The sequence below is a fragment of the Herpailurus yagouaroundi genome, unplaced genomic scaffold, assembly GCF_014898765.1.
Source record: "Herpailurus yagouaroundi ecotype Mexico unplaced genomic scaffold, PumYag 164, whole genome shotgun sequence".
NCBI lineage: Eukaryota > Metazoa > Chordata > Mammalia > Carnivora > Felidae > Herpailurus > Herpailurus yagouaroundi.
Window position 1 is genome coordinate 35,795,566 of NW_024412405.1, and position 16,318 is coordinate 35,811,883.

General features: G+C 35.8%; 1 protein-coding gene across 4 annotated transcripts in view; it reads right to left on the reverse strand.

Moving 5' to 3' along the window:
* PIBF1 (progesterone immunomodulatory binding factor 1) overlaps positions 1 to 16,318 on the reverse strand; it is a 203,488-nt gene that overhangs the window by 144,831 nt on the left and 42,339 nt on the right. For all 4 annotated transcript variants that reach the window (XM_040487375.1, XM_040487376.1, XM_040487377.1 and 1 more), the window contains exons 7-9: positions 13,964 to 14,072; positions 13,526 to 13,707; positions 12,242 to 12,367 (exon numbers count right to left, since the gene is read on the reverse strand). In XM_040487375.1, the coding sequence (XP_040343309.1) occupies positions 12,242 to 12,367; positions 13,526 to 13,707; positions 13,964 to 14,072 (417 nt within the window). The remainder of the gene's footprint in view (positions 1 to 12,241; positions 12,368 to 13,525; positions 13,708 to 13,963; positions 14,073 to 16,318) is intronic.

Consider the following 16,318-nt stretch of genomic DNA (forward strand, 5'->3'; position numbering starts at 1 on the left):
CAGAAGTTGTCTCCTTGGGAAGTTCTGTCATTATAAGATTTATATAGTCATCTCGTAGCACAAATGTTAAATTAAAGATAAGCTTTGTAAAGACTGCGACTATATTACATAAAAACTTCTTACAGCCCATGCTCCTTCAAACTTAGACTGGTTTGATAAAACAACAGAAGGATTATATTCTGGCCACAGATAAAACCATAATTGCCATATAACTAATAAATTATCCATTTAAAAATGTTAAATGCATTAGAAATGTAACAACATACAGTTTTGGAAGAGCAAGAATTCTAATGTTCTTCAAAGGACAAACTTGAAAAATTGATAGAGACTATGTGCAGCATGTATAAGTTAAAGAAGCTAAAGTTTTAGAAGTCCAAATGAATATATAATCAAATGTAATGAATAATAATAAAGAATGACGTTGGAAGTTGGCCAAATGGCCAGAATTAGAATGTTTTAAATACAAAATTAAAATATTTCATTCTTAAAAATGCTTTTAGAAAGCTAACATTTTTTTTTCATGTTTTTCACGATTCTTTCATGTTACATCCTACGAAGTCCATCTCTCATATGGACATATCAGAGATACACATACTTATCTTTCCCATCCACCCTGTATTTATGCACAGGAGGAGGAGAGGAAAGATGGTAGAAAAGGGAAAAGAAATCCCATCATTCCTATGTAAAGCCAAAAGTGAGAGCCCTAGTATAATAACTAGTGTCCAAACAATGTATTTTTCAACTTGAGGCATTTTTAAGAGTGAAAGAGGGTGCTATTAATAACTATGTCAGAGAAATAAGCATAAAGCAGGAATTACGGGGACAAAAACTGGAAGATATCATCATTTCAACTATGACCTTCAAACAAGAAACTTGAAGAGTTAAGTATTCATTACTTCACTAAATAAGAGAATTGTAATATTACAATAAAACAGATGTATTTCCTATGCAAACTAATGTTTCAAAACTTGATATATTAAAGTTTATCCAGAATTATCTTACAACCAAAACCTGAAACCTCAGTACAAAATGTAACAATGTATTTCTGTACATGGAACATACTTTCCTACTACTAGAAGATAAATTTCATGGTGCCAATATGACAAATCAAATTTATACTTGAAAAGTTTGGCAAGAAAACGTTCTCATTTTGCAAGATTGAGAAAAACGTTAGGAACCTTTGAAATTCTAACAGGAACAAATCAGAGTTTGGGAATGCCAAGGGCATGCTTGGCCTGAATAAACACCACTAATGTCTCAGAACTTGAAATTTACCAAGAATAGTGAAAAAAACATGGATGTCCGAAGAGCTCCCTAGGCACAACTAAGCAACCCATTCTCTTGCCTCCATGTAAAAATATTTTTGGTTAATAAAAGTGAATACTTTCTTTCCAGTTTGAACAAAAAGGGGACTGAAACAGGCTATTTACATGACAAGCTTATTTACAGGGAAAGTATCTGAATTAATCACTTCTGCCTCCAGATGAGTCTTCCTGGACAACATATAAAAAACTGCTCATTTCCATATCTGAAGCCATTATTTTTAAGACGGCAGAAACAAGAAGGGTTGCAAGTGGATTATCTGCCGTTTATAATCTAATGACCAATAATTGTTCCTTTACTTAACATAGTTGTTGAAAAGTGATGACTAGAGGGGCGCCTGGGTGGCGCAGTCGGTTAAGCGTCCGACTTCAGCCAGGTCACGATCTCGCGGTCCGTGAGTTCGAGCCCCGCGTCAGGCTCTGGGCTGATGGCTCAGAGCCTGGAGCCTGTTTCCGATTCTGTGTCTCCCTCTCTCTCTGCCCCTCCCCCGTTCATGCTCTGTCTCTCTCTGTCCCAAAAATAAATAAAAGTTGAAAAAAAAAATTAAAAAAAAAAAAAAGAAAAGTGATGACTAGGAAGGATATAACAAAAAAAAAGCAAAGTGGAAATTGTATGTAACTTAATTTCTTGGGGGGAAGCTATGCATTTCCAGAGAAGAAATTTTTTAAGATTCCTTTTGACTGAACATACTATATTTTCCTATCGTTTCAATTTAGTTGGTGCTCAAGCAAATTTTTTGTTCATTTTATAGATGTGAAAACTTCATCCTAGAGTAGATAAATATCTGACTCAAATTATGGTTTAAAAGAAGTTATGAAAAATGTAAGCATCAAAATGCAAAAACTTATTTAAAATCCATTTATGTGTTAAGGTTTAAAAATTAGCTGATGGGGTGTCTGGGTGGCTCAGTGAGTGAAGCATCCAACTTCAGCTCAGGTCATGATCTCAAGGCTTGTGAGTTCGAGCCCCACATAAGCTCTGTGCTGATAGCTCTGAGCCTGGGGTTTTCCTCAGATGCTGCCTCTCTCTCTGCCCCTCCCCTGCTCATGCGCTGTTTCTCTCTCTCAAAATACATAAACATTAAAAAAAATTAAAAAAAAATGGTGTGAAAGAAATCAAAATATGTTATTAAGTCCTGAGTGCCCTGGAGAAAAACAAAGCAAAGAAGGGGCTGGTGGGCAGGAGGTGTGGAAGGATGAGGAATTCCACAATTTTCTACAGGGTGGTCAAGACAGACATCAGAAAGCAGGTAACATCTAAAGACATGGAGAAAGTAAGGAAACAAGGCTCTAGAATACCCAGGAGTGGAAGGTTAAGCAATGGAAACTGTAAACACAAGGGACCTGAGGAGCCTGCCTATGGGTTAAGGGAAGAGGCGCAGTGTGAGTAAACAAGGGACTAGAATAGAGTAGTAAGATGAGGACGGGATAACTGGGAACTGATCACACAGTATCCCAGGGCATGATAATCATTTAAACTTGTACTCATTTGGATGGGGAACCTTTTCAGTTGAACAATAATTCAATTTGATTTACAGTTTAACAGGAACTGCACTGAGAACAGACCTGTGAGGGCAAGGAAGGAAGCTGGGGGGCCACTTAAGAAAATCTTGCAGTAATTCTGACAAGAGATAATGGTAGCTTGGATCAAGATGGTGTCTGTGAGATGATAAGAGAATCATAAATTTTGAAGACACAACTAAAAGCATTTGCTGATGAATAGAAGACAGAATGTGAAGAAAGAGAAGAGGTTGATGACTTCAAAATTTTTGCTCCGAGCAAGAGGAAATGAGTTATCTGTAACTGATCTGGGGCAGACTAAAGGTAGAGCAGGGTTGGAGGGACAGAAGTGTGCTTTTGCACATATTAATTTTTTTTTTGCACATATTAAATTTAAAATGCTTACCAGATAAACAAATAGAAATGCCATGAAGGCAGCTAGCTGCAAAAGATGACAAGGAGATGAAGAGGACCAGAAAAGAGAGTAGGTATAGCCAGTAAGAAAGGGGCAAAATCAAAGTGTAGTTATCTTGAAAGTCAAAGATATGTTTCCAAGAGTGAGGAGTGGTCAACTGTATTAAATATTGCTGACAGGTCAAGTAAGATAGGAACTGAGAACGTGACAACTAGATTTTCGGCAACATGAAGGTCTCTGGAGTTTTTGATAAGAATGGCTTTGTTAGAGTGGCACAGGGAAGCAAAAGCCTGGTAATAGATTTTTTTTTTTTTTTTAAAGTAGCCTTCACACCCAGCATGGAGCCCAATACGGGGCTTGAACTCACAACTTTGAGACCAAGACCTGAACTGAGATCAAGAGTCAGACACTTAAACGACTGAGCCACCCAGGTGTCCCCTTGGTAACAGATTTTTTTCTAAACGAGGGTAAAGAATGAATATATAAAACTGCAGGAATTTGGTTACAAAGGGAAACAAAGAAATGAGCCAGTGGCTACAGGAGGAAGTGGCAATTAAAAAATAAGTTTTTTTTTAAAGATGGGAGAAATATGGGGCCCCTGGGTGGCGCAGTCGGTTAAGCGTCTGACTTCAGCCAGGTCACGATCTCACGGTCCGTGGGTTCGAGCCCCGCGTCGGGCTCTGGGCTGATGGCTCAGAGCCTGGAGCCTGTTTCCGATTCTGTGTCTCCCTCTCTCTCTCTCCCCCTCCCCTGTTCATGTTCTGTCTCGATCTGTCCCAAAAATAAATAAAAAACGTTGAAAAAAAATTAAAAATAAATAAATAAAGATGGGAGAAATAATGTTTGTTAGTAACAATAGTTGGGAATAGTTGGTAGAAAAGGAAAACCTTTTCCTTTCTTCAAAGGAGGTAATTGTTGGAGCTGTGTCTTTGAGCAGGAGAACATGCTCTTGTTACAAGTGGAGGTTGGGCTTTAGGTAAGTAGTAAAGTGAGATAGATTCTGTAAAAAAATCATACTATTTTATGGAAAAATAAAGGCCTATTTACTAATTTTCAAAATTATAAATGCCTTTATGAAGTTCTAATGATTCACACTCAGCCCTGAAGTATAAAGTGGGGTTTGAAACTCTCTTAAAAAAACAAATTTCTTTCTCAAATAAATTACCGCCAAAATTACCATTTTGCTAAGAGATCTTTTATCAGTTTTTATAGCCTTGACCAGTAACATGGGAATCTGCACTGCACTGTAGAATCAGATGTATCTAGTTTTACCATTTAAATAGTCTGTAATCATAGGCAAATCACACTCACTGTGTCTGTTTCCTCATTTCCAAAACAGGGATACTAGTACCTACAACCTCATAAAATGTCCCATTTAATTCTCTCTACAATGTATATAGAGTGTTGAGTACAACGCTTGATATGTAATAGGCACCCCATAAATAGTAGCTAGTTAGTATGTTATCTAAATATGAAAGGCTACATTAAAAATTATGAAGATGGGGTGGCTCAGCTGGTTAAGTGTCTGACTTTAGCTCAAGTCATGATCTCATGGTTTGTGGACTCAAGCCATGGGTCAGGTTCTGTGCTGACAGCTCAGAGCCTGGAGCCTGCTTCAGATCCTGTGTCTCCTTCTCTCTCTGCCTCTCCCCTGCTCATGCTCATGCTCATGCTCATGCTCTGTCTCTCAAAAATAAACAAACGTTAAAAAATTTTTTTACAAAGTTATGAAGATATTCATTTAGAGAATAATAATTAGGGTTTATGCTTCTCAAGGTTTTTTTATTGTATAAAAAGAAAATGACAATATATACAAGGGTATCCTGCAGAAACAGAGAAGACTGCTGGAGGGGCTTCAGCAGTTTAATGCCCTTCTTGCACTTTAGGGCTGAGGGGAGTGACATCTGGGATGCAAATAGAGAAAAATTTCTGGTACTAAATGTCATCTCACACAAATACTTTTAGGCTTGGTTAGAGCTGCTGTACCTGTGAAAAATCAGGAATGGTTATTCTCCTTTCCAAATCTTGTCTGAAACCTTGGGTTACTAGCTGTGCCTGACTACCCATCTCTCTGAGACCGGCAAAGTAGAAAAGATGAAGTCATGTCTGATGTCCACTTCCTGTCCGTCATCAGGTGGTGTCAATTCTTTCACCCAAATACTATTTAAAATCAGCTTGTATTCTCTCCTTCCATTTCTCAGCTTCACTTAAGCTTTGCAATACTCTGTTAACCAATCTCCCTGCCTCTGGGGCCTCTTCAATTATAATCCTCCCGACACCGTAACTAGTTACAAAAAATGAATATATCACATTACTCTTTTTCTATAAAATTTCCAAGAATTCCCTATTAACATCAGGGCTTTTAAAAACCTCACCCTACGGGGCGCCTGGGTGGCGCAGTCGGTTAAGCGTCCAACTTCAGCCAGGTCACGATCTCACGGTCCGTGAGTTCGAGCCCCGTGTCAGGCTCTGGGCTGATGGCTCGGAGCCTGGAGCGTGTTTCCGATTCTGTGTCTCCCTCTCTCTCTGCCCCTCCCCCGTTCATGCTCTGTCTCTCTCTGTCCCAAAAATAAATAAACGTTGAAAAAAAAAAAATTAAAAAAAAAACCTCACCCTATCCTGAATGTTACTACCTCCCTTGCTACCCTATGAGCTATATATACACAATAGTTATATTTAAGTTCTTGCATAACCTGAACTCACTTTACTTCATCTCTGGAACACCCTGTACACCTTGAAATAATTAAATATTATTAATTAAGCAGTGAACACATATGGTAATCACTTATAGGCATAAAAAGATAGTTAATAATAAAATATAGCTAACAATAAAATTTCATTTGTAACTCTTTGAGAAGATCCTGAGTTATCTGTAAAGCCATATACTTCCAGAATAATCTAACTAAAAAGACACGCTGAATATTCTTAAGTTTTTCCATCTAAGAACTTAAAAAATTATTCAGACACCTGGTCAGACATGAACAAAAGAAGTTTGTTGAAGCACCAATTGAGGACATACACTTTTAAAATGATGAATGGAGCCTGCATATACTGGTTCAGATTCATCTATTCTTTTTAAAAATTTTTTTGTTAACATTTATTTATTTTTGAGAGACAGAGAGAGAGAGAGAGAGAGAGAGAGAGAGCGCGCGCGCGCGAGCAAGTGGGGGAGGGGCAGAGAGAGAGGGAGACACAGAATCTGAAGCAGGCTCCAGGCTGTGAGCTGTCAGCACAGAGCTCGATGTGGGGCTTGAACATACGAACTGCGAGATCATGACTTGAGCCCAAGTCAGATGCTTAACTGACTGAGCCACCAAGGGGCCCCTCGATTCATCTATTCTAATGCATTATATATACTCAACTAACCTTTGTAAATAAACTTAGATTGAAGATATTTAATATCACTCCAAGATTTGACACAAACTTCAAGTTTATGTCATTAAGTTTCTTCTTGAGTACTTTTGGAAGATGATAAATTCCGATCAAGATGGATTTTACTGATATGGTGGGAAAATAAAATCACTAAAGCAATACTGTCACATTTAAAAGCATATTTTTGATCTCCCTTTCTGTACTGGTTTGACTTTTTCAAAAGCGTAATAAAATACTTGTAACAAACTCATTCTCTTTTTTACAGGATCACTATGAGAATAGTTCTTTCTGGGTTCACAATAATGAGACCACCTTCGGTCAAGGTAGTTTTACTTTTGGAAAAACTTAATCAGCTGAATTTATTTCCTTTTTGTTACCTCATAGTATTAATTAGGAACAAATAAGTTAGCATTTTATGTAGAAATTTAGACTGAAACAAAGGGCATGCAGACCTGCATGTCAGTATCATGTCATTTAAGGAAAATGGTTCAATGCTATGGAGATCAATACTTAAGATTTTTTAAATTTATTTTTTTTAATGCTTATTTTTGAGAGAGAGAGGGAGAGAGAGGAGGGAGAGAGAGAGGGAGAGGGAGGGAGGGAGGGAGGGAGGGAGAGAGAGAGAGAGAGAGAATATGAGTGGGGAGGGGCAAAGAGAGAGGGAAACAGAATCCGAAGCAGGCTCCAGGAGCCCGAGATGGGGCTTGAACTCACGGACCACGAGATCATGACCTGAGCTGAAGTCGAACACTTAACCAACGGAGCCACCCAGGTGCCCCAATACTTAAGATTCATTACATACTTTATAGTAGTGCCTTTTAATGATAATAATTTCATAATGTTATCAGTGACTTTTATACGATCTTCATTATAATACTGTCAACAAATCGATAAAAGAAAAAAACTTAAAATACTGCCTACAGATAAAAGGTATCAGAGTAAGTACTACTTATACATAGCTTTATAATTTATAATGTACTTTTCATATACATTATCTCATTCAGACCTTACAGATCACTCTGTGAAACAGTACTATTAGCTCATTTTATAAAAGAGTAAATTAAACTTCAGGGATATTAAGCAGATTTACTGGCAGAGCCAGAATTTAAGTTTAGTCTTTTGATCCAAATCTTTTCCATAATATACTCCCTGTTCAGGAATAAAGCTTTTCTTCCAAACGTATAAGAGGGTCTGTACATTTCAGTCACAAAATACCTACTAAGCAAGAAGTTATTTATAGAAGAATCTCACCACCAGAGTGAGTTTCACTATTTCCCACAGCGGCAAACTAGATTTTAAAGCAACAGAAGAAGACAAGAAGCCTAACTCCCAGACTGAGCAAAGCATATATACATACACATTATAATCCCAACTACAGTACTTTTGATGTATCCAAATACCCAAGTTCTTTCTTTGCTTATTTCTGCCTTTTCTTAAGTCTTTGTCTCTTGTGCTCTCTTCCCCTTCACTTCACAAACTACTGGTATGACTGCAGGGATAGATGCCAAGATCAGCTGGCATGTGTTCCATCTTTCTCTTACACATCTAAGAGGAGAAAATAAAAGGCACTCTCTTAATATCCCCCAATGTATAGAAAACAAACCAAGGCCATAAAATATTTCTTTAATCTTATTTAATTTTCTTCTAAAAATGTTTATGGGGGGAGAGGTAAAAAGACTAAGTACAAACATGCAAGTGTAAGTACTTTGTCTGTTTTAACTCCTGTTATGAGATTTCGAAGGAAATAATTTATAATTTATTTTTACTTTATGAAGACTAGTGAGACATAAGCTCTAAGTACAGTTAAATCCTGCCATAATGAAGAAACTGTGATTCAAAAAGATTCAGCCATATAAAATACAGAGTTGGATTACTGTGAGGTTAAAAAAATGACAAAGGTGAGCCCTACAGCTAGGGGTCTTTGTGCAATTCAAATCCATTTGGATCTGGGCTGCAGTCTGGCGCCACCTGGTGGCAAATGCCCACTCTGGTTTCAATATCCATGGGGTCATTCTGGGTACAGTGGCTGCCCGGGCTTCCAGGGCAGAGGCCGGGATCCCAGGAATTTCCTGGTTAGGTGGTATCCATTTTGATGTGGATATGGAGGCAGAACAATATTGGGGAAAAGGAAACCTGCTTTTTGTTTCCATGCTTCTACAAATAGTTCTGTCAGCTATTTCCCAACCTACCTGTATCAAGCATCCTAGAGAATAAGGGCTAACTTGTCTAAATCTATGTTGCCATGCATTTTAAAGGATTTTTAAAAAGAACAAAAACTAAAAAATCAGGAAATTCTCAAAATGATTGTAATACCAAGGTTTATGTGCTATGTGGGTTATCTGGAAATAATTATGCATGTTATCAAAGAAACAATCCCATATATTTTAAGGTTAATAAGTCAGTCAATAAAAGCCTATAAAATCTGTAACAGAATTGAGTCATAGGACTAAAAGACTTATGTGTAAAACAGAAATAATATCACCTGTGCCACAGGTCTATCTCATGCTCAGACCCTTCTCTTGAGATTCAGAACCTTACACAAGTCAATTTTTCTGTTTATATTACACAAAAACTTTAAATAAAATAAAACTAAATTTACCTTGTTTTCCTATTAAAGCCTTATTTTTTCCCCTAATATTTTAAAAATTGCATCACCATCCACATTAGCTACCCAATCCAGAAAATTGATGACATACTTAACATCTTCTCACTCCCTAATCCAATCTAGTCACTAAATCCTGTTGGTTCTGCCTCTCAGAAATGTTTTCAATCTGGCCCATTACTCTCCATCTCTATTGCTATAATCCTGTTCTATCATTTCTCATTCTGGTAGCAGAACCAACCTCAAAAAGTGGCCTTTATGTCTGTGGTCATATACTTTACTTCTCTACTCTCTCCACATTGCAGAGAAATCTCTTTTTTATATAAAATTGGATCATATAATGCATATTCTTAAAATCTTTCCATTGTTCCCCACTGGTCTTATTTAGACAATGATCCAAATACATGATCTGGACCTCTGTTTCCCTCTTCTGTTTTACCTCTTAGAACTCAGTCTACACTCAAGTCATATGGAATTATTTTCAGTTTGTTCAAAAAGCTTCATATTGTCTAATCTCCAGGTTTTATACATGCTGAACATTCATTGCCCAATTCCTTTCCCTTCCCTAACCCGCGTCTTACACTTAGTCATCATGCAGGTATCAGCATGGGTATTTCTTCTGCCGTGACGTCTTCCCTGATTCTATATAGTCTCATCCTGTGTTGTCATTTTCTCCATTATCATCATACTTATAATTATTGTTTTTCTACTGTCTTTATGTCTATTAGAAAACCAACTTCATGAAGACAGAGGTCCCTGATGTATCTATGGCATATGGTGGATCTCAACAAATGTTTGCTAAATAAGTGAATACAGTGCTGGGAGAGCTCAAATGTAAACTTATTTCTAACATCAACCTTGGTATATAGTAGGCTTATATCTCTTCTTTTGGTCTGCATTTTGAACCCTACCAGCAATTGACCACAAGGTAGAGGAAACTTTTTACCCAATACAGGGCTGGGACTAACCAAAATTTTGAAAAAGATGGAAGAATTTGTTTTGACATTCTTTAATCTCTCTGTATGCATCTCTCTCTAATCTCCTAATGTCCTTGTTGTCCTAAGCATGAATTCATAAAAATGGCATACTTTAGTTATGACCATGAACAGCTAAATGCAACAGCATATGGATCTTAAAAAAAGGTTACATGAAGAATCACATATAGCCACAAAAGAATACATACAGCATGATCCCTTTATGTGACACTAATATAATATGAAAACTAAACTATATTTCTCAGACATATGTATTTACTGGTAATTTAGATAATAAAAGTACAAGAAAAAGCAAGAAAGTTATTAGTATAAAAATCAGAATAGTAGTTATCTTTATGGAAGGAAGGAGTTAAGCAGAAAGGGTCTCAAAGACATTTTTGTGGTGCTGACACTGACTCTTGATTTGGATGGTGGTTAAACAGGTATTTAATTTGTAATTACTTACTGAATGTACATTTAAAAAATATAGTTTATATCCTCTTTGACTGACTGAATAAACACACAAATACATCAAAAGATACTCCATGCTCATGGATTAGAATGATTGGGAAAGTGTCCACACTACCCAAAAACAAGCTATAGATTCAACACAATCCCTATAAAAATTCTAATGGCATTTTTCACTAAACTAGAACAAAAATCCTAAAATTTGTATAGAACCACAAAAATCCCCCAATAGCCACAGCAATCTTGAGAAAGAAGAACAAGGTTGAAGGCATCATGTTCCCTGATTTCAAATTATATTACAAAATGAACATAATCAAAATAGTATGGCACTGGCATAAAAACAGACACATAGATAAATGGAACAGAATGGAAAGCCCAGAAATAAAGGAGGCTTTTCAGTAAATGGTGTTGGGAAAACTGGAAAACCATTTTTTGCTTTTGTTGTCAGATTCAAAAAATCATTGTCAAGATTGGTGTTGAGGAGCTTACTGCCCATGTTTTCTTCTAGGAGGTTTATGGTTTCAGGTCTCACATTCAAGTCTTTAATTTATTTTGAACGAATTTTTATGTGTGGTGTAAGATAGTGGTCCAGTTTCATTTTTTTGCAAGAGGTTGTCCAATTATTTAACTGCTCGAAAGGATTTCAACATTATCATAAAAATCTCTCTCAATCTGTTTTATTAAAATAACAATTTAACAGCAATTTAAAAAGTTATCTTTGCTGGTTTTCTACCCAAAGGCTAATTCTGCACATGTAGTTCTTACAGATTTTCCCTAGTAGAGGCCAACTACATTAACAGAGTAGGTAAAATTCCAGCTTTTTTTGCCTGGAATTGAGGGGAGGAACCCTCAAAGTTTTTGCTACTATACTCCTAGTAGAACAACATGTTACAGTGATAATTATAGAATTAAGTCTGATTTAAAGTCTTGCTTGTTGGCAAACTTCAAAATATCATACACTCAAATCAGTGCTGATAAACTAGTATGAGACAAGTCAATTTCAAAACAATTTTCCCACTAAAATATAAACTTTCAAAAGCCATATGAAGTATAATCATAGTATAATATAGTATAGTATAGTGATAGTATAATGAAGTATAATGATGGTGAAAAAAAAAAAAAACTACTGTTGAAATAAGTAGCATTTATTTCACCCTAATACTGCCAATATACTAATCTAAAAGTGATTAAAATGAATAAAAATTATTCGTCTTCAAGATTATTTAATATATCTGTCAGGGCCAGCAGATAATGAGGCATATGTAATATTTCGTATTATTATTCCAGTTTTAAAAAATTTCTTGCAGAAATCATTGGCATGTTATGGGAAGAACTACTGGCATCTCTTATTCCCTTTTCATCTCTGTCCTCAATATGAACCCTTAAAGGCAAAAAGACAAGTTCCCAAGGTAATGAAGAGATAATGGGAATACCTGAGTAAAGAGGCTTAACTTAAGGTCCGATAAACCCTCTTGTGAGGTAGTTACCAAAGACCTTAGAACTTTAATGTTCCATTTTATTTAGATTTGATGTCATAGAAATAGTTTAATAAGCTTCAAAGAGAAATAATTTCCTACTTCTTTTATACCTGTTTTCCCGTTCATACATTTCCCGAGAGGCACTTCGAAGTTGATCAATTTCTTGATTAGTTTTCAATCTGATTTGTTCCAGTTCATCATGTAGTTTATTTTCATATTCTGTTTTATAATGGTCTCTGCAAGGAGTCAAAGATAATATCCATGAATTTTGTTTCTGTAAAAGAAACGTACTTTTAAGCTTCGTGTTAGGTTTATTATCTTATGTCAAGTAAGTTCTATATACAATGTTATCTGAAAAACATAGTTGTTAGATATATTGCCTCAAAGGCTTAATTACTATATAAAATGTGCTCATCCTTAAAAATATCATATTAATAGTTTTTAATGCATATGGCTAAAGACCTGAAAACTGATGTATATGGAATGCCCTTGATTTAAAAATAATCTGATGTTGTACATGTTGAGAGACAAAATTAAAAACAAAACGAAAATGACTCTAATTGACTGTAAAACCTTTCCTTCTAAAGCACAACAACCACAACCACTGTGATTTCTGAGCAAAGTCAAAGCATTACCTAGGCCATTAGCAGGAGCACAAACACATGAAAAATTCCACAGACTAGGGAAAAAGTTATGAATGTGTGAAGTTTTAAAGGATTAAATTTTAAATTTGTTTTAGTTTTGGATGTGCTGATAAAAATAAGTATCTCAAGGATTATAAGGACTATAACTATATACATATATATATACACACACACACATACATACACACACACATACATACATGTATATGTACTATATATACTATATATATACTATAACTCTAATAGCTTATACATCTAGTTGAAGAGAGAAGACAGGATCAAAATGCAGGAGTCTGATTCCAGAGCGTGTATGCGATGCCGTCCCTTCATTCTTCTTAGGTTTCACATAGTCAGGAGAAGGTCAGCTTAGGCTCTGCACAATTAGACTGTTTTCAAAAGATCCTTTCACAAAGATACTTACATCTTTTCTTTCAAAAAACACTTACATAGAGATCTTAGTTGTAGACAAAAAGGTTATGTCATAACAACAACAAAAAAAGAATTATAGCATATATACACCGACCCAAAAGAAGTAGTCTTTTCACTATTGGGAAAAAAATAAAACTATGTCTTAAGAAAAAGTCAACTAGAATAAGAATATATTAAAAGGAAACAAAATGAACTGTTATTTTAATATAGTCCAATATAATTAAAAAAAAAAATCACTATTCTTCCCCAAAGCTAAGAGTTCCCTCAGAGAAAATGGTGCTAATTTGTATCTATTTATGTGAAAAATAATGTAAATCTTGCCTGGATGTTACATATTTTTCATACATCTCTTCTCTAGCCTTTTTGGTTTCTTCAAGTTGAGCCTGAAGTCTTTCAAGGCGATCCTCTTCATGGGCACAGCGAACACTAAGCTCCATGTTTTGGCGACTGAGATACTCTTTATCCTTTTGCAGTAAAGTAACAGTTTGTTGTAAGGTGGTTACCTACATATGTGCAGAGACAGACAGTGTCCAGAGCAACTTCGTCTTACTTTTCAGGGTTTACTGTAATATTTTCTTTCACTTATGCTTTCACATAAAAAGCTAATTTTTACTTTGCAATTTCCCATTCAAACAGAGCTACTGAAGTCCCTTTTTCTGTTAACTACATCAAAAAGGAAAAATGTCCCTCCCACAATTCTGCCCTGGGCTGTGCCCACAATCACTGTATGATAAAATACACATGACTCTATGAGCTTACCTCTTTTGATAATTCATTTCTTTCTTTAGCTTGAGTTATGTGAGAGGCTTCAAGTATTTCATGTTTTCTCCTTAACTCAATTATTTCCTGTTCAAGGGCATCACGCTCACTATAAAATTCAAATACACTTATTTATTTTTACTAAAATAAAATTCAAATACATAGGTACATTTTATATCCAATTTTATAATCAACATTTAAAATGGGCTGGGGGCACTGGGTGGTGGCTCAGTTGTTAAGCATCTGACTTGGGCTCATGTCATGATCTCACATCATGATTCCTGAGTCGAACCCCTCATTGGGTGTGCTTGTGCCCTGCTTCGGGTGAACACAAGCTCTACTTTGGGTGAGCACGAGCCCCACTTCAGGTAAGCCCTGCTTCTTTCTCTCTCTCTCTGTCTCTCTGCCCCTCCCTCACTTGTGCGTGCTCTCTCTCTCTCAAAAAAAAAAAAAGAAAAAGAAAAAAACAAAAACAAAAAAACCCCAAAACCCAACAACAACAACAACAACAACAAAACCAACAAAAAAAGGGACTGATTTATGCTTCAGGAAACCAAAGAGAAATACCAGCAGTGGGGCTTTAGTGTCATTTTGTGAACAATAAAGTGTCTGCTTTTCAAAGCAAGGTTTTAAGACTGTTCATATATATAAATGTAAATTTGTTATCTTTAAAAAATAAATATGTAAACTACACTACCCAGTAAAATACATAAGAATACCTTCTAAGGTACACCGTGGTATCTTTTCACTAATCATCATTAATCTTATCTTGAAGCCAAACTTTTAAATAATTTATATGTGGCTCTAGGCTTTCAGTTCAGTTAGCATCAAAAAGCCCCTAATTCATCACTCAGATTGCATAGCAGATACAAAAGGAGGGATTCTTGTGACTATTTCATTCACAAATTGTTTAAGATTGCCCAGAGATTCTAATTTCCATTTGCAGACAAGCTCTTGACCCCAAACAGTGAAACCAAGAATTAGAACAAACCTACAACAGGCATCTTAAAAAGTAAGCAGAAATAAAGACTTCCTAACTCAATTTATCTTCTCTAGTCAGAATCAGTTCCTTTGTCCTTCACAGATTTCATCTACCCACCTGGTATTTCCATGCAGATGGATGTTAAGAATTGTTTTTTGTTTTTCATTAGATTTTCAAAACTGGTTTAGAAAGATACTGTTCTTTTGGTTAACAAAGTCATGCTTATTGAAGAAAAGTGAGCAAAGCACAAGTTATAAAATAACAATCATCAATAAACTCACTAAAGATGACTGATAGTATCAATATTTTGGTATACGTTAAGTGTTTGGTGCGTTTACAGCAAATGTTTGTATTCTCACATGGTAATGATCATGCTTCCTTTGCTATCATTTTTCAGTGTAAAAAATGAGTACAAAACACGATATAGCAAAACATCCATGACCTCACTATCCACAGCTGAAAATAGTTAACATTGGTCTCCATTTGCATTAAAGTTTTATTTTGCTTTTTGAAAAGATAAGACACTACGGTAAACTTAAAGTCCTACATATTCCTCACTGTTCCTTTATCATCCCCTAGACACAACGATAAATTTAGTGTCTCCATATTGTTTTTTTAATACTTTTACTCAGGGTGCTTGGGTGGCTCAGTCTGTTAAGCATTGGGCTCTTGATTTCAGCTCAGGTCACGATCTCAAGGGTTTGTGAGTTTGAGTCCTGTGTTGGGCTCCACAGTGCCCTGTGTTGGGCTCTGACACTGCAGAGCCTGCTTGGGATTCTCTCTCCTCCTCTCTCTGTCCCTCCCCTGCTTGCTCTCTTTCAAAATAAATAAATAAACTTAAAAAACAAAAAAAACAAAAAACTCTTACTCACCAAATGTTAACATTTTGTCATATTTACTTTGTAATATTTACTGAGTATTACTTTGTCATATTTATTCTCTCCCTATTGTTCATATATGTGAATGAATATAGATACATGCATATACACATATACATCACTATACACGCAGACACGCAGACACGTGTGCAATTTTTCCCCTTAACTATTTAAGAGGTATATGCAGACATTAAATCCCTTTATCCCTGAATAATTTGGTGTGGATTTTCTAAGATTAAAAAAATTCTTTGATATAATCCCAGTATAATTAGCCCTAATACAATATCTAATATATAATCCATTTTCCAATTTTGTCAATTGTCCCAATTGGCATTTTCCCTGTATAGGATCCAATGGATTATCATACATTGCATTTGGATGTCATGTATCTTTGGTATCCTTTAACCCTGAGCAGTTCCTTAGTCAACGTTGTAAAAGACAGAGAAAGTCTATTTGGCCAGTTGTTTTATGTCACTCAATTTTCATTTGTCTGAT